At 40.9% G+C, this 19,556-nt stretch overlaps 1 protein-coding gene across 1 annotated transcript in view; it reads left to right on the top strand.

Annotated features, from left to right (window-relative positions):
* DNM3 (dynamin 3) overlaps positions 1-19,556 on the top strand; it is a 549,381-nt gene that overhangs the window by 508,185 nt on the left and 21,640 nt on the right. Inside the window, exons 18-20 of the mRNA XM_023510815.1 lie at positions 3,484-3,648; positions 11,554-11,780; positions 12,395-12,631. Coding sequence (XP_023366583.1) covers positions 3,484-3,648; positions 11,554-11,780; positions 12,395-12,631 — 629 coding nt within the window. The remainder of the gene's footprint in view (positions 1-3,483; positions 3,649-11,553; positions 11,781-12,394; positions 12,632-19,556) is intronic.

Raw genomic sequence — 19,556 nt, 5'->3', positions numbered from 1 at the left:
TCCTTCTTTTCTCATTCATTTTCGACATCCTAGAAGGGGCAATTACTGTTTCTATCTAAAATCGGAGAAGAAATCAAATTTGCATTCTGAATGCTGTGTCTCCCCATCATGTCCACAGTACTATCAGAAGAGTTAAGATTTGCATATCAGCATGTGCCTACCAGTATTTGCAAAAGCTGGAGAGAATTTCAACTTGTTTTACCGGTTATTTTGGAATGCCTCTGTTTTTTCCTTTTAATGTTTACAATTAAATCAATATTCTCCGTTCACTCTGATCTTTGCTTTTTAACTGCATCTGTGTCAAAAGTGAAAGTCAACGTCTTTTGCATATTTTGATAATGCAAAAACGTCAAACAAGGCTAAATGTTAAGAATGGTGTAAAATGGGAAAATTCGGGGTTTCTGTGTCAAAATGTGAATGATGATACAATTTTCTTGGTGTTTCATATCCTTGGAGATTCATTTAATGTAAGCTGTTTATCCAGCTTTTCTCTTTTAACTAAATCATTTTTTACAAATATCAGTACTTGAAGGATTTTTTTTTTTCTGGACATTCTCTTGACACTTATTGTTTTATCTAGAAAACTAACTAGATAGATTATGGATTTTTCACTGTTTCATAATACTTCCAGTTTTTTAGACCTAAAGAAATTGTCTTAAAATCATATTTATCTGCCATATATTGAACGAATTTCAGCTTTCAGAGCCAAGGTGGGTCTTCTGTAGCTTGGCAATAACAATGGTACCTGTGTGCTATGGCTTTCGTGCAGTTCTTCTATATAAAGTACTTAGCATATTACCTGGAACACAGTAAAGGCTTAATAAATGTTCTTAGGAGAAGGTAATACATTGATTCTGAAATGCCATCACCTCCTACTGCTAAATACAATAGCAAAATCCAAAAATATTTTAAAACAGAGACAAACTGAATTGTGCTATATTTATAATGGAGGTTATGTATTCATTTATATACATTAATTCCATAATCATTTCATTTTATCATCCTCGTTGTTTTCAAGTAGTAGTAGATCCTAACTCATCAACGTGGGGTTTCTCTAGTCTCTAATTTCTCTAACAAGTCGGCATTCGGAGAGACTGAAATGCACTGGGGCGGCTTCCTTGACTCTGATACACCCATTTGTACTATTATTACCTCCTGTTCTTTCCCCTCCTCTCCTCATGGGCACCAAACACTGTGCTAGGAGCTACGAAGGGAAAGATAAATGAGAGCCTAGAGTCTCAGAGAGAGAGAAGCACAAAACTAAGCTGGATATTAAATAAATAGAGTGCAAGCGCAGTTGAAGTGTGGAAGGAAGGGCAGAGGGTCCAGCAGTCATCAGAAGCTTGCCTGGGAGCGGCGATGGAGGAGTAGGGCTGTGAAAGATGGAAGCTCTTCACAAGGTGGACAAAGAGTGGTGAGACAAGGGGACACCAGGCAAGGGGGAAAGTTTGCAGAAAACACACACCCATACATGCCTTCATACACAAACACACAGGTTGGCATTTTTATGTTGAAGCATTCGTATTGAAAATGTTTTATGTTCAAATTTTTGAGCTTATGTTTTCATAATGTGTGTTGTGAGTCAAACAGCTCTCTCATATTCCATGAATGTTTAGAAAGGAGGGAAAGACATTAACATTTTCTGAGTACCCATGAGGTCCTCTGATCATTCATTTCATATACATCATCTCATTTAGCTGCCACTGGGTTTCCAGGTAAGCATATCCACACTTTAAAGAAGAAGAAGCCGAGTCTTAATGTCATCAGGAAACCAAAATGTGGTCATACAACCAGTAGGATAGAGCCCGACTTGCACCTAATGTATTCATGTTCAGATACAATAACTTTAAAACAACATAGCAATTACCCTTGACTCTTAGAATCTGGGTAGGATGCATCTGCAGATTCAGAGTGGTTTTTATGCCCCAGAAAGAAGTCTGGGAATATGACTGGTTTTTTCACTGCCATGGCTGACCTTAGAGCTATCATTTTACCACTCTGTGACCTTAGTCTTTCGTCTATTTATCCCAGGTGCAATGGGCCAACATCACAATCTAATAATAAAAATAAAGAATACATAATATTTAAGGGTTCTTTTTTCAGTGACCAAAAGCCATTTTGAAAGAAAGAGTATAGGGAAACAACTGTCCTTTTTGAAACTACTGATCACCTAGGTTGCGGTTGTAGCAGTAAGATGCCTCAGAGACAGTCTCGTGCTGTTACCCTGAAGCACAGAGTCACACTCTCAGAATTGGCAAGTGAATGGAGCATATATTATCTTAAAGTGGTTCTTTTACCATTAGGTTTTTCGGATTGAGAGGAGGCTGTGTAAATTATGAGAACCGATTCTATCTTTGTTATTGTCGATTTTGTGGCCTATCCATATGCCTTTCACACATGCACATTGGTTCAAAGCAAAGGCTTGTCATTTATAGATCCAGTTAAGCTATGCAGCGCAGTGCTTTGCCAAGAACTGATTGAACGATTGAAAACCTGGCAGATCAAAGTATGTACATTTCCAAAGAAAAGTACTTTACATCCACTTTGGAAGCAATAAATTATTTCTGCTTTTTACATTCGTAATTAAATCTTTCCAAATGCTAGAAAGTAGCCAGACCACTAACAATATCTGTATCATATTCTAGGGTTTAGGTGGTTCAACCTGACTTGAAATGGGGACCATTTGTTCTAAATTGATTTCAATGCCAAGCCAATAGGTCAGCCCTTAATGATGAAGATGCCATTCCAACCCCGCCTCTGGTGGATAAGCCAAAATTAATTAACTCAAGTTCCATAGTATAGAAAACAGATGCTCCACTCATGTTGTACAAATAAATTCTTTGTGTATAGATATGTTCTGTTTTATTCAAAGAATAACAAGTTGGAAGTTAAAATTGTAAGTTTTTCACAATGGAGCCAGCCTTTAGTAGTGATGACAGAAGCATGAATTTACATAAGAAATTCCAGCAAGTGCGTGGAAGAATAAATTATCGTCTATATCTCTTATTTGGCTTTCGGCCAGTCCGAGAAATTTAGCTTTGAATCTGGGTTGATCCAAATGTTGATCCATTCCAGAGCAGCCTCGATGTGCCAGAACAACACCAAGGTTATTTCTAATCTATAGAATCCCTGGAGGTTTAGATCTGCATCATATGTTTGGACTCAGTTCTTTGGCCAGCTTGCAAACGATTTAAGATTTAGATTGTTCTCTGGAGGTATGTTGTTAGGTACACTGTTTATCTGGTTATTCGCCTCAACATTTATTCAGAATTAGAATACTTGCTTCGCCCAGAATGTGGCAGGCTAAGAGTAGAATAATAACTGCAGAGTTCTGATCTCTTCTTAGAATTAGCGGGCAGGAGATCAGATGGTGGTATAAACTCCAAACATGCTAAGCGGAGGTTGATCATCTGATAATGTCTGGTATTTTATTTTCTTCTGGGCAAATATGAGATAATCCCTGTTTTGTTTCTTTTCTGTTAGACTGAAAATGATGAGAATGGCCAAGCAGAAAACTTCTCCATGGATCCACAGTTGGAGAGACAAGTGGAAACCATCCGCAACCTGGTAGACTCCTACATGTCCATTATCAACAAATGTATCCGCGATCTAATTCCAAAAACGATAATGCACCTTATGATCAATAACGTAAGTTCTTATAAATGGTCTTCCTTTGATTTCTAACCCATCCTCATATGGAAATTGCACAGATTGTCTTCCGAGTTTTTGTCATATTTTCTGAGTAGTTGACATATCTGTTACCAGGTTCCTTACTTTCCATTACAAGTGGTGAGTGACTGACAAGTGAAAGAGAATTTAGGAAAGGAAACGTAAAACCTCGAGCTATAGTACCAAGATATTTCCATTCGGCTCTCTTCTAGGAGGGTGTGAATTTGCTCAAAAATGCCATAGTCCTGGTCATGGTGTAAACTAATTGCAAAGCCAGCAATAAAACCAGATGCCCTGTCTCCTAGGCCTTGAGATTAAAGGCCAAGGATATATTTGTTCTTACACACACGCCATGCATGCACACACACACATTATATGTTAATATGATTATTTTCAGCTTCTAAAAACTACAGGATGCTATTTTAACCTGGGAAAGGGCTTCTTGCTTTATCCCCTTGGATACAAAGTCAGTGAACTTTACTTTTAAGGACAACATAACCTCATAACTCAAAAGTATTCTGCTAGACGACCCACCAATGGATCTATATTGTCTAGAATCGCTCCCTTTTTAGGGTAATTTATAATAGTCAGGATATCACACTTTAATTAGGTGGTCTGGTTTAGTTCTTTTGGTAGTTAACTTTTAAAAGTACAAATAATACCGCAAGTTATTTGAGAAATTGTCTTTTAGATAAGATAGGTTATAATGAGGTGTTTTATAGCGGGCTTTTCTGAATCCTGACAAGGGAGACACCAGCAGTTTTAGCCCTCGTTATCTTCTAAGGATACATATTTTTATTTAAACCAAGGATACATCACCCACCTTGGTTGTAAGAAATAAAAATTGGATGGCAAAGTAGTACAAAGAGCCCCATGGTAGAATTTAGGAGAAACCTGGGTTCTAAAACCTCTTTCTTCTATGGACTCTGCTGACCTAAGTCGAGTCACTTAACTTCTATGTGTCTGTTTGCTCCCGATGTAGAATCGCAGTACCTCTATCTGACTTAGGAATTTGTCCCAGAAAACAGGGGATATGCAAATACTGTGAAAAATATAATTGTAGGAAATTAATATGGCTGCCTATTTAATAACTATAAATAACCCTTATCTATATTTCAAGATTTATTTTGAAATTTTGCTTCTATATATCACAGTCCATTCCTTGTCCACGATCTCTGCATCTGCCTTCTTGACTATAAGGAACCTCACACACTCACGTGAACAACCTTGTTTTTCACTTACTCTCTTTCCATACGTGTTTTTGGTGTTCAAACGAGGTTAGCAGAATGCTTTGCAGTATCAGCCAGCAGGTAAATAAACTGGGACTGTGGAAACTGAATTTTATTCTTAAGCTTGACCAACGGCCTGCTATGTGACCTGAAGCAAGTCATTTTGCCCCTCTGAGTTGAAGTCAGTCCCTTCGGAAACTACAGTCAGAACACCAAGATAGCTCGCAGAGCTGTCAGAGAGGGTAATAAATGTGGCCATAAGCCATTTAGAAAAATAGAAAGTACTAAACAAATAGTCTGTGTATTTTAAAAATTACCCTCTCAACTTCCCTTAAATGAATTTGGGTTGTTTTGTGTGGTATATCCAGGCATTTGCTTATTTAAACATTTTCCTGATTAAGGATCATTTATCTTTTCACTGTTTTACCCAGAGTCATTAGTGCTGCCATCAGTTCAAACGCTGCTCTGCTCTGCACTGTATTAAATCATCAGCACAGGAAATAGCACTTCCTGTCTGTAGCTGTGAGTAGCTTGACACAAATTAGTTACAAGAAAGAAAAGGGACTATGGCAAAGCTATCCCACTTTCACCTTCTCAAGAAACACCCCCCCCACACACACACTCTCGCACACATGAAATGTAGGTATTTCCCTCACCTCTCACTGGTGTGTTGAATTGCTCTCATGAAATGGCTAAACCCCCACCAAAGGACATTATCCGTGGAGGGGAAGCTCTGCTAGTTGTCTTGAGAGAGGCCTCCCATAAGAGTCATGAGACAGGGGGACTCCAATCGCGACCTGATCCCCAAGGTCAAACCTGGAAACGGAAGCCAACAGGGTTGTGAAGAAGGCAGATGTCTCCTATAATGCTGAATTCTTACGAAATTATGGTTATCTTTGTTAACAGTGTGACTTTTTGTATCTACCAGGAACTAGCTTTACATTCTAGAATGACTACTTGAGTATTTTTTAGGTACTACTTTTTACTATGCAAGTATATATAAAAGGTTTAGTTTTATATATAAAACATATATACTTTAAAGCTCATATATATAATTGTATATATGAGACAAATCTATCCCACTATTATATATATAATAGGTATCTCTTTTGAAAATGTATTCATATTCTCATGTCATCTTATTATGCAAAATGCCCAGGCCCTTTTTTTTAATTAGACAAGTGCCCTGTTGAGTTCAAGGAAACCAGGGCACAGTGGACACCCAGCACTGTGTCATGTATAGATATTGATTTTTTAATTGGATCTAAAGTGAAGAGATATTCAGGAGAGAGAACGGATATTAAAATCACAACTAGAGAACTAAGCCTTTGACTCCTAATTCTAAATTCCATCCACTTAACCCTGTTGCTTCTTCTATAAATGGATCTGAGTGAAAAAGCTAATTGTTTCTTCAGGACCAGTACATGCCTCAGACAGGGTCTTGTGTTTCTCCCCGGTATGTGGGTAGCAACGCTGTGGCCTTTTCCCTTTGAAATAGGGAATGGCAATTCGGCCCTCTGAAAAAGAATATGTTTCAGACAACTTTCATAAAGTTCAGAATTTGGTGGGCAGTTTCCTTTGAAAGTTTACATTAAGTGTTCTGCCACTCAAGTCTCCATATGGAATTGTTTAAGAAGTTTAAAGCCTAGCAATAAATGCCTTGCCTCAGACATACTGTAAGCCTTTGTCTATTGAAATGCAGCAGCTGTTTCATTACTTAAACATACCAGGTAACAGCAGCACAAAGAAATAGCAAGTTTATGACAAACGGTTGTTCTGGATGGGCTACAGCCCAAGCAGCAGAGTTTTGTTCAGGGCTTTAAAGCTAACATGCTCATAACACCCCGGGGTAAGCCCATTCTGATGGCCTCTTCTCCATAACTCACCCCACCAGAAGTTCTCTGGGAGAGCATGGAGGAAGTGGACCCGGTTTTATTCTAAAAATGTGCATGGCAAAATGGTACATAATCCTGTTTGAACATGCTGGACATTGGACAACAACCCATTGGATAGCCATGTATTTTCCCCAGCTTATAAATGAAGAAACTGAGGCCCCCCCAGGTTGACTTGCCCACGATCACACAGCTGGGGATGGCAGAGTCAAGGCTGATCCCCAGGGCTGCTCACTTCGAGTCTGGCCTTCTCTCCATTTCGACATCAGATAATGCATACGCCAGGGATAAGAAAACTCCACGTCAGCCCTCTCAAGCTGGAGGACTCCTACCCTCACAGGGGACACATTGGTTATTTTCCTAGAGGGTTAATTTTACTTGAAGATTTAATTAGGATTTGTTTGAATATGAGAAACATTGTTTTAAATTTTACAAACCCAGATAACATGAAATAGGATATAAACATTTTATGAATTTTTTAAAATATCAAACGTGAAACCTAAAGGCATTTCGCACTTGGGGCGTGCACTGCTTGTGCCCCTGGACCCCTGGAGGTCCATATTCACTCTCCTCAGCCATTGGCACTTTGGTGGAAAATTAATAACATGTGCCCTTGTTTCAAAACTCACAGTAACTTTAATGTGTATGAAGTAAAGTGTTATTTTAAATGTTCATTATTCGAGGGGAAAGTACATCTTAAATACCAGAGCTTTATTCTGGAATGTCGAGCACTGATTTGTTTCCACGGGTGGAGAACTCAGCATTTTGGCTCAAGAAAAAAGATTACAGCCAGGACCCCCAAAGCCCCACTGTCCTGTCCCCTGCCTCCCAGCCTCCCACCATCACTCCCCACTCAGGGTGACACTCTCCTGATTTAAGTTTTATGTGCTGTTGAACTTTAAAATCATACAGTGTGTGGTTGGGGGGTGGTGGTCTAACTTTAGGCTCAATGTTATGTTTGTGAGTCAAGGGATGGTGCTTTTTAAAGAAAGAAAACTTCGAGGGATAAGTAGGTTTGGGAGAATGGTGAGATCTTGAAGAATCACAAAATTCTCACCAAGCCTTTTCCACCAAACTAAGCAAAGTTAGACTTCTCCATTCAATTTTGATACACGTCCGTGTATCATGTGAATGAGAGACAGCACTGTGTTCCGCAACACGACCCTCCCCATACCAGACACAAAGAGATGTTAAGGAAATGGTTTCCTTGGTAACTAAACTGTACGAAAACCCTAGAAATGCCTCTTCTACTGGGGAAGGCTTTAAAATGGCCTGAGTCTTAACAAAGAAGGCTCAAGATCCAAAAGTATCACAGGTTGCCAGAGAAGGGTTAAAGTAAGAAAGGGGGGGAAACATGTGGGACTTTTAACGACCTCACATTCCTTTACGCAGAGCAGAGCGGCCCAGCACCATAGTGCCTGTTTATCTAGCCTGGAGAGTTTGAGCTGGAATGAGGTTTTGTGTGTGAGAATTTTTGCAAACTATACAAAGACCTATAGGTTATAAGGTGTTATAATTAAAAACATAAATATTTTTGAAATCTCACGTCCAAGTGTAATTACTTTGCTATGTCCTGCGAAGTATTTTCTAAATGCTGTCATCTAAAAAGGGACCCACGTGGCCTCTGACTGCTGTGCAGAAGCCTCGATTTTCATATTTGTACCCCTGACATACAGACCGCTCAGAAAGTCCCTGAAGCCTCTGGAAAGTCCCCCTACCTTTGTTCCAGGCTGAAGTGGCATCACAAGGCTAGGTTAGCAAGAGGAGAGGAGAAGGAGTTTCTCTACAATTTTGCTTAAATGCAAAATAAAACGTTAACCTATTCTCTGGATTTATGTCACTTGATACCTACACTATGAAATAGTTGTTATTGTTCCCCCCTGCTCCTGTGTACCTCATGCCAATCTATCCTATATGCAGGAAAAATCAGAGCTTTTTCTTATTAAGCACCAACTGTATGCCAGGCATTGTGCTAGGCAACTTATATTTGTTCTTTCACTTAATCTTCACAACAACTCTGGAGGTAGCCACTCCCGTTATCCTTGTTTTACAGATGAGGAACTTGAGACCCAAAGACTTTGAGTTACTGGCCCAAGAACAATAAAGGTTAGAGCTAGGATCAAATCCAGAGCTACATGATTCCAAAGCCTGTGTTCTGAACCTACTGGGCCACACTACCATTTTCTCCAATGCTAATAATGCTCATGTTATTTTAAAACATCGCCAAAGCTTTCATGTAGTAGGCAAGTTTTAACACGGATTTGGATGTGAAAGATTCAAGACAGAACTTTTGATCAAAATGCAGAAACAGGCCCTTATTTTAAATCATGGTTTGTTTGACAGTTGATTCTTAATTCAGATCTGCTTTAAATCTGCTCTTGGAAGAATCTTCTTTTAAATTGTGTTTAATAGAGTCTAAGTGAGACTCCAGTAAGATGTAAAGCTTCAAAGGCGCTTAACCCAGCTGACGGTCAATGCCAGGAAAACTGTCTGGTTTTGAGTTTTGAATTGCACCCTCTATCCAAGTGCGTACCCAACAATGGAAAATCTGTGCAAATGTCCATGACTCCTTGGGTACCTGCAGGTGTGTTCAGAAGTGAATAAATCTTTAAGGAGGGGAATGAAATATTCCTAAAGCCAAATTTCCTGCCTTTCCTCTAAATCTGACTTTCCTTCTTGATATTGATCCATTCTCCCACGGCCCCAAATATCGATGCTTGAAGTATCTTTGGTCGTTCCTTTCTTTCTTGCCCTTCACATCCAAACGGCACCTAAACCAGTTGACTTTTCCCTTCTGATGACATCTGTAAGTGCTCATCTTTTCTATCCCATTGCAACATTGCTAAATTAAACCCTTATCATCTTGTAAATAATCTCCAATAACCTAACAGATTTCTTTCTCTCCACTCTCACCCTTGAAAATTATTTTTCTGTCACGACCATTCCTAAAACCTCTCATTTACTGTTTCATGTTCTTGCTTTAGATTTTTCCATGGCTCTGCACTGCTGAGTGGAGAAAGTTTAAGCACTTTTTCTTTGGCATTTAAGGCCTTCACGTCTGTTCCAGGTTTCCTGGCCAAATTTACCTTCCACACCATCATACATAAACCTTTTACTCCACCAGACAGTTCTCTGAATAAATCTTGTATATTCCATTACTTCCACATTTAATCTGTCTTAGTTTACAAAAGATGTGCAGGGAACACTTTCACCACAATGAAGCTGTGGTTTAGCTGAATTTTTTATTAGTAGAATCATTTACATGTTTTAATACCTTTCAAAGATTACGAAGCTATATGTTTTAGACTCTTGCCATTTCCGAGTAACAGATTTAACACGACGTAGTAATTTGGGGCATCTGACAGGCGTTCTGTTGTTTGTCTGAATTTCCAACAATGAACCCTGCTTGCCTTTGGCCTGTCTTAGAGGTGTTCAGTGACTCTAGATAAGAGGTAGCTTTCTCATGTAACAGAGAAACTGAAAAATTCAAATCAGCTTATTTTTCTAGGCTTAAGTTAATTGATATATACTTGCTGCACCATTCTAAAACAATAACGTTCAAACATAAATTGTCTTTCCCAAGCCCTCAACCACAGCCGGATAACTGGGTAGCAGAATGAGCACTAGACTTCAAGTCAGAAGATTGTGGACTGGGTTTAATGCTATGTGACCTTGTCAAGTTACTTAAACCTTCTGAGCTTGTTTATACATCTGTAATGGAATAATAACACGGTTCATCTTTATGACTGTTGAGCGTTAAGGCACATATCTTGAAAAGGCACTTGGGGTCTACTGCTTTGCATTGATTTTCACACTCAACTTTTTTTATGTTTAATATTTCTGAAATGAAGATGCATCTTATACTCAGTAACATCATGACATTCTATCATGATGTTAAATTGGTGGGGGGGGGTTGTTTTCCTATTTTAATGTGGCAAATAATGGCATTTCTTAAATCACTGGTGTCTCAGATTTGATGAAATATGGTGGTTGGCGCTCTCTCCCCTGTGTTTCGCTCCATAGTCATCCTCTCCATTCTCATCCTGCTACAGAATGCCCCTCCTTTAAGACGCCTATATATTTTCATCCTTTAGTTCGTTTTTATGTATCTGTCGCCTAGGAAACATCATGTCTGTGCTCGTCATTGCAAACTAACTACTAAACTTTGAGAAAACAAAGCGTATTTCTTTCACTTGTTTGTAAATCAACATGCATAAAGTTATATAAGGTTTGGTATTTAATACAGACTTCTTAGTGCCATTTCCACGTTTGAGACAATACTGAAACTTAGAATTTTAATAATTTTCCAGGGATTTGGGGTAAAAGCCAAGTAAAGGACTGGAAATGTCAAAGGATAGAAAACTTGTGTTATTACGTGGGTTTCTTTTCTCTTAAAAATGCAGCTGCTTACCACATGGCACTTTCCCTCTCCCGTAAGCCCCACAGCATCAGACCACTGATAGGCTTGCACACCTCACAAACAGGTTCTGTCTGGGCGCTGGCAGGGCTTGGTCTCTCTTTGACTCCTCCATGTTATCCTTGAGAATCAAGAGCCAGAACACAGAGGGAAACTGTTACCAGTACCAGTACTAAGGACAGGGAGGAGAACAACAAAAATCAGCACAAACAGATCCCTGATGCTTCCTTCTCCCAGGGGGGACGCTGGTGGACTTTTGCCCACAGTCCCTGAACGTCACTGCCATGTTTATACCACCCCATCACTCGTTCATGACCGCTTTAATTTTTCTGTGGTAATCTGACAGGTTAAAGACTTCATAAATTCAGAGCTCCTAGCACAATTGTATTCCTCAGAGGACCAAAACACGCTGATGGAGGAATCAGCTGAGCAGGCGCAGCGCCGGGATGAGATGCTTCGAATGTACCAAGCCCTTAAGGAGGCCCTTGTGATCATCGGCGACATCAACACAGCCACTGTGTCCACCCCCGCCCCGCCCCCGGTGGATGACTCCTGGATACAGCACTCTCGCAGGTGGGAAGCCGGCCCCACGACACCTGGGGCCTGCTATGCTGTCCCATGTCGTTTTCTGACAGTGCTTTACTAAACCTATGCGAACCTAGGGAGAAAGAGGAAAATGCTGTTTACATCCGGGAGTGAGAGGGTCAGATCCCACCAACTTCCTTCAAGAGTAAGCACAGTCCCTTATCACAACTGTTAGGCAGTCATTCAACAGAGTAAGACAGGGTCCTTATGGTGTAAATGAAAAGGTAATGCAGTTAAAGTGAAGCTTAACAAAAAAGATGCTGTAGGACATTGTGTTTTATGATGTCTAAAAATGCAATATATATCTATGTATATATATATATATACATGTATGTATATATGTATATATATAGTGAGAAAATGCACACTCGTGCATATGCAGGACGTAGTGAAAGGGACGCCCAAAGACACCGGCCCACAGTGAAGGGGTGGAGGGAGGGAAACATGACAGTATAACAGTATTGACTTTCATAACACGTATCTTGAGTTACTCAAATCAAAAAATAATTTTGAAAAAGGAGTCAGGAAGTTATAAAACTTTTTTAAAGACTAGTTCACACTGAAAGTGGGAGTGAGTGACTAGGATTTGTCTTTTTCCTCAGGTCACCTCCTCCAAGCCCCACAACCCAAAGGAGGCCAACTCTGAGCGCACCTCTCACCAGGCCAGCATCCGGCCGGGGACCAGCACCGGCCATTCCCTCCCCGGGCCCCCACTCGGGGGCTCCCCCTGTCCCATTCCGTCCCGGCCCATTACCTCCTTTTCCCAACAGCAGCGACTCCTTTGGAGCCCCTCCGCAAGTCCCATCGCGGCCCACCCGGGCCCCGCCCAGCGTTCCAAGGTAAGGCGCCAGGGAGTTGGGGGGGATGCTCTTTGGTTCCCTTCTCATAGCATGACAGACAGAATTCATTTGAAACCCCAAACGGCAAAGATCTTATCATACATGTTTGCAATTTTCACACTGGAGGGGACCAAAGGAAAATTGCTGAGCCTGTTACGCCATTTAAATACCATATGTGGTCATTAAAGTTTCTCATTTATCAACTGGCACAGAACGCGACCAAGTAGACTGGGTCCCCATGAATGACATTTTGGCAGCTGTTGGTAGAATTTGACTGAAGGCTTTGAAACAAAAGAGCTGCGGCCGCCTGTGGTAATCTGTGTGCTTCCTGGGCCATGAGAGAGTCATGGGCTTGGGCCTGGGCTTCTCCATTACCAGAGGAATTCTAGAAAACCACTGACCTAAGGAATTTTATCCATCTGCCCTCTGAACTGTGATCCTTGTACTGAATATTACTATACCTCTAAGGTAGGCTGAGTAAATTCCAGGGTTTTTAAAAACAATGCATGGAAATTTTAACATAGACCTCTTGATTGCTGTGTGCAGGCACTGCCCATACATCATGAGATAGCTCAGGGTACCTTTGAATAATTCATGTTGACAGTAATAAGCAGATTTTCAGGCTAATTGTGAAACAATAAAGCTAATGAAGAATGGAACTGGAGACATACACTTGAGGCAATATTCTCACCTTCATACATTTACAGTCCAAATCTATACAATGATTATAACCACAGTTAAGGTTTAAAATATTAAGGGTTTTTCCCCCCTCGAAATTAGAAATTTAAAAAGGGAAGAAAATTAGCCCACAAGTAAAGTTAATTTTTAAAAAACTAAATTCAGAGAATTACAATATTGCCATGATCCGTGAATGAAAGTCTAACTGATACACGTACTACAGAAACAGAATTGACGGCCACCTCCCATGAAGGCTGGGTCGCTTCATCCACTAATGGTGGCACCTACATTTTATTTTGATCTTCAGATTGTTGGGTACAATGAGGAGAAGAAGGGGGACTTTAATAAACAAAGGATGTCATAGCAGGAGTAGCAGATTACAAGCAGAGGACCTGGGTGGCTGCAGATCTTGGGTACCTCTCTGGTCTCCGAGACAGGAGTTCCTTGTCCTTGAAATAGGAAAAATTCAACAAGGTTGTTGCCAGAGGTTTGAGATGAGGTATTTGAAAGAGTTTGACAAACTGTAAAGAATGTGATTATTACTACTGTTACCATCATTTTGGTCCTAATCAAAGAGGATAGATACACTCTGACCCTACCTATTTCCCTAATTCAATAGGCTTAGCTTACAGTATTTGGGACTGAGCTGAATTTCTGGTACGAATAGTAACAGTCAACACTGATTATGCTCTCGTTATGTGTTGGGCATTGTCCTAAGAGCTTTGCTTGTACATTTTGTACAACATTCCCAACAACCTGATGGGTTGTTATCCACCTCTTACAAGTGAGGTACCCAGGTTAGGGTGCTCAGCAGTCCCTAGTGGATCTTGGCTTCCATTCCAAGCAGTCTGACTCCAGAACTCAGTCTCCCAACCACGTTTGTTGTGGGGCTGTCATGTGCCGTGTTGAAGATTCAGCAGCATCCCTGGCCTCTTCCCACTAGACTTCAGTTGCACTCTCCCAGTTATGACCACGGAGAATACCTGTAGACTTCATCAGTGTCCCCTAGGAGAGTAAAATTCCTCTCCACTCAAGAGCCACTGATGGGCAGTATTCAAAAGAATTTTTCCATTTGCATAACAAACATGAATTTTAGCATTGAGCCTCACTATAAGAAAGATCAAATTTAGTGTTTCAGAAAAACCTCAGGTTGACTCGGAAGGTATCTGCCATTGTGCCAGGAAGGTATGGAGGCCCCTGAAGAGGGGGAGTTGACAGTGGGAAGGCGAAGCCCCACACAGGACCGATTCTTGTCTGTCTAGCTATGAGAAGGGACCAGAGCCACTTGGTGGTGCCCGTCCTTGGGAATGAATTTGCATGTCTTGCCTGCTTGCTTGACTGCTTTACCTCTTGGTTTTGGAAAAGCTAGCTTGCCAATACCCTTCAGAAAAATCAACCTCCGAATGACTTGAATGCTAAATTGATTTGTTAAGCGGGCGGAGTTGCCCTTGGTATTTTCAAGCTCACACGCACACAGGGGCCGTGTGAGTTCCAGGAGCCTGAGCTAGCTGATGGCTTTGCATGGGCAGCACCGCTTGGAAGGGGAGCCTCCCGGTTGCACGAGACTGCCTTGGGGGATTTATAAGACAACGGTTGCACTATTTGAAATTCCTAGAATATGTCAAGTTAGAATCAGACTTAACCTGATCTGGCCTTGTAAGAGAGTACCAAATTTAAAACAGAAACGAGAGTACTGAGTAAAAGAGGAAAGTTGGTTGTTTTGTGCTGAGACTTCAAGTTTCCATGCCAGCTTAGCGCACTGGGAGGGGAACCCCAGGGGAGAGGGGGTGTCACCTGAGAGAGAGCAAGAAAGACTCCGTCAGGATCCCCAGGCCTATTAAAGTCTAGCTTTAGATGGAGAATTCTGACCGCATAAAGTCTGTTTTTAATAAAAGCCAGAGCAGGAATCCTACCAAATACAAGCCAGAAATGGGGTTTAGAATTTCAAAAAAAGAAAGAAAAAGAAAAAGAAAGAAAGAGAGAGAGAAAGAAAAAAAAATGGAGGGAAGCTCTTGTCGAAACTTCACCTTGTTCTATTTATTTATACATTCTCTACTCCCTACCTGATTTACTTCTGTTTTCTCTATTTAAAAACTGAAAAAGTTGAAATGCCATTATCCATCATCTCCAGGAAAACAACTCTTAGCTTTCCGAGAAGGAAGTTTGTCCCCCCCCCCAACAAAGTTCTTCGCTTTCTTAAGGGCCCTTTCTCCTCTTTTATCTGAAACCAAAAACTCAAAACATGACAAGACAGCACAAAAGGTGTCCCGCCAGCTCCCTGTTGGGCTTTAATATTACAAAGGCAATAACCGAGCTTTTAGGGGCAAGAGATTCTGCCATTCGGCATGTGCCTGGGCTTAGTTTTCTTCTGGATAATTTGCGACTTCATTAGCAAGTTATGATCTTGAGTTTTAAGAGCATATATATTTTTATGTTAACTCTACTCAAAGGTAATCAGAGCTCTAACAATCACACAGAAACCCTGAGTGCTCTGCCTTTTAAAGGAGTGTTATTAGTGTATCTTTCCATTCCAACACAAAGGGAGAGGAGGGAGCGAGGTGGTGGAGTCATTTTTGGCCAAGCTTTACTTAGCTGCTCGAGCGGTTCTGGTTTATATGCATGGAGTCTTTCAGTGAGGGAGCTGGAAATACTGCAAATGACATGCCTGTTTTAATTAATTCCACTTGAACTAAGGGAGCGTCTTTTTTTTCCCCAAAGAGACTCACTCGTATGGATGCTTCTGTCATTAGTAAGTTGGGTAGACACAAATCTGGGATGTGTGGGACATTTTCTCTTGCCAGAATATCTGGATTGTCCCCTGGCCTCTCACTCCCATGCAGCGTCTCTGAAGGGGTTAAACCTTGTTTGAAAATCGAAGCCAACATGGATTTATTTGGCCAGACGATCTTAAACAGACGTCAGCACCTCTTCAGGGTCCCTATTCTCTTCATTGAAGTTCCTACTCTCCATGAGACGTTTGCTTTAGCGCTGATACACGCACAGCTATTTTCAGTTATGGCTTCTTAAAATTAGTTAATTGGGAATCACAGCCTTTGGCATTCACAGAACCAATTAACTGCATCAGAGTGTGTTTTTCCTGGCAATCACAGACTCTGGCATTATTTCACTCATTTGTCTTCTCCTCTTCCTTTGGACTAAGCTATTTTGCAATGGTCAAAAGGGGATAGGGTGGGAGGCAGGGTCTCTCTCCAAGAAAGAATAAATTTGCTTTACCTCATCACTCAATCTTCCATTCAGAAAAAAAAAAAAAAAGGAAAAAAAAAGAAAAAGAAAAGTTGAAAAATAGAAAGACTTTCTTTTAACCACTCTTTTTTCACCAAGTCTGATGATTATCTTCTAAAAATGGCAAAACCAAAATCATTCAGAAGGATTTGGCTTTAACTCCGGCTCGTCTACATGACAGAAACAAAACATGGAAACCAAGAAACCCTCCACTGAAAGAGTCTCTGGTGAGCCCCGCAAGAAAGCCGATGCCTTGCCCTGTGTGGACCCAGGGTCCCCAGGGCAGCATCAAGGCTATCCCAGAATTTCTCACTATGTCCACGCCATGACTGACGTGGTTTCCTTCACTTCACGTGGTACACTATAAGACTCTTATCTCAGGCCCACATTTTCAGTCATTGATGATTAAATCAACCATGACAAAGTTGTATAAATCCCTCTACCTAAAATCAATGCACTTATATTCTTTTCTTTACAAAGATAAAAGCCATATAGTTTTCCTAGCCATTTAGTTTAATTTTGTTTGACCTCGACGGCCTATGGAACTACATCTCCTATACATATTTTATATGTTGATGTAATTGACAGTTAATACAGAATCCCTTTCACTTAGGGATAAGGCCCTTGTTTTGGTTGGTTTGTTTTCTAGCCAGTCCCTCCAGTTTTGAGTAAGGACAAACCCACAATTCTTATGAATGTGTCTTTGCATCCCTCACATCAAGGTTTGGTGCCGTGAAGGAGGAAGCTGCTGAGCCCTGAAGTCGCGGGCTAAGGGTCCATGGACAGTTAAGCAACTTGTGTGACTAGCCTGTGTCTGAGTCCCCTGCAGTCATGTTACTGGAAACCTCCTGACTTACTCTCTCCTCAACTGCCCTCTAACAGTGTGACTTCTTTTAGCAGCTAAGTGTCAGTTGGACAAATGATGAACTCATCTTGTGACTTCTGATGTCAACCATGAGCTTTCCATTTTCCTCACCATTCTCCCCCTTTAAAGAACAAATAAATAAATTTATGATTAGGGATTTTAGCAAACAGTTTATATCCTTAAGGAACTGGACTTAAAGATTTTTAAGCAAAGATTTTTAAACAGCTCAGAATAGAAACAGAATAAGAATCTTTTTGATTCTTAATATTTAAGGTATCTCATGAGGCAACTGTGTTACAAAATCCGTTACTGAAACCCCCAAATGTATAATAATTAACAATTTGCTGCAGGTTTAACATGAGTTGTCATGATGCTTCATCTACTTTAATAAAAATAAAATTTGGGCCACATGGTGTTCACCAAAGAAAATGTCCGATTTAATTTAAGCCCCTCCATTAAACATCCCATCAAAAGCCTCATTCCAATTTCCATGATGTCTTTGGTTGTAATATAATATTTCACGGGGGTGAATCAATGGTTAATGTCAAAGTTTTTCATTCTTTAAGTCTTGGTTTCAGTCTGGTTTAAGTGAAAGTAAAGTTAGTTTGGTGGTTTCCTTCTTGGGTCTAGCAAACTTGAGTCTACTTTACACAAACATCCCCATCCTGCCACAGCTCAGATGACTGGCAGTCTGTTTAGGCGAGGCCCAGAAACGGAACGCAAGTGTTCCGAAGATCAGAATGTGGGAACTTGGCAGATGCGCCAAGGTAGACTTCAGATTGCCTTTATATTTTCACTGTCTCCCTTATCATACTTCTCCAAACATCCTATGTTGCAGGAAGGGAAAGGGAAAGGAAAATAAGAAAGGATCTACGTGAGGCAAAGTCCAAGTAATGTAAGGGCAGACAGGCAGCAGTAAATACAACAAGATGCCACTGTTAGCCCAGTGGTAACGGGCATTAACGTAACCAAACCCAACTGCTTCCACGTCCCATGGCAAATAATAGCAAATAGCTCTATCATTGTTCTCTCTGGGATTCTAAATTCCTAACCTTCAACCACTGTAGGGAAGGCCTTCCTGAGTCTCAGGGTGCCCAGGCCTGCCCCGGGTTTCACCTGATTGATGGAGGAAGACAGCCAAGACAGGCGTCTGGCAAAGGAGCCACTGGCCAGGGAAAAATGCACAGTAAATGATTATTATTCTTCCTGTGGCCAGTCAGCAGCAAATTGTCACCAGTTGGAATCTGCTGAATGTTCCTCTGTACAAGTTGATGTCAGCTCAAAGAGAGGGGAGAAAAAGTTCTGCCCAGAGTGAGCTGCCGCCGACTAGACACACACAAGCCGGTCCTTCAGTCCCATCACTGTGCTCTTTAGTTTCCCTCACTGTAAGAAAAGAACGAATTTACAGGGAAACCTTCCCCCTCAGGCAGTGCTGGTCAGATGGTAGGTTTTTCAGTGACATTAGTGATTTGTGGCACAATGGTATTCGTGTCTTTTTTTTAACCTCGAAATTTTATCCAAGCAGCAAAGCCTAAGCACGGACTTTCTCTTCCTTTCTACATTATCAGCTGTTGTGAAAGATTAGACACGAAATTTAAATGACACTTACTAGAGTTGCTTTGGCTGATAACAGCCAGGAAATTAAAAATGAAAACGTAAACCCTGCGTCTTTCACTCAGAGCAGGCCTGAGCTGGGGACCTCCAGCACTCTAAGAAAAAGTTGAAGATTCAGCTGAGGGTTTGATGGCTTTGGCCCACTTGTCATAACTTTATTGCTGCTAAAATGTAGAATTTTAAAATGCCTGACATTGGAATCCTTTAGCTTACTTGTGCCAGCATATCTTAAGTGTAGTCTGGGGACACCCTTTCGTTGCCAGATGAAACCCATCTGGCTTACCAAACACTATTGCCAAAAGAATGTCACACTTTTGTCCTGGACCAAATTCTAAATATGGAGGATGGGGAAGCAGTGTTGGAAAGGGATTGGTTTTGAGAGAATCTGAAGGTGTGTCAATGCCACATGATTGAAGTATTTACACAAAGTTTAAAGCACATGGCAACGCCGACCAAAAATAGAATTTCTACATAGGGCAAAAGCTAAAGCCACAAGGTATTTGGACAGCCTCATCATGGCGTGGT

Source organism: Otolemur garnettii, unplaced genomic scaffold (genome assembly GCF_000181295.1).
Source record: "Otolemur garnettii isolate 467f Iridium unplaced genomic scaffold, OtoGar3 scaffold00016, whole genome shotgun sequence".
Taxonomy (NCBI): Eukaryota; Metazoa; Chordata; class Mammalia; order Primates; family Galagidae; genus Otolemur; species Otolemur garnettii.
The sequence above is the reverse complement of the archived record's forward strand: the minus strand, read 5'-3'. Positions and strand labels throughout refer to the sequence as shown.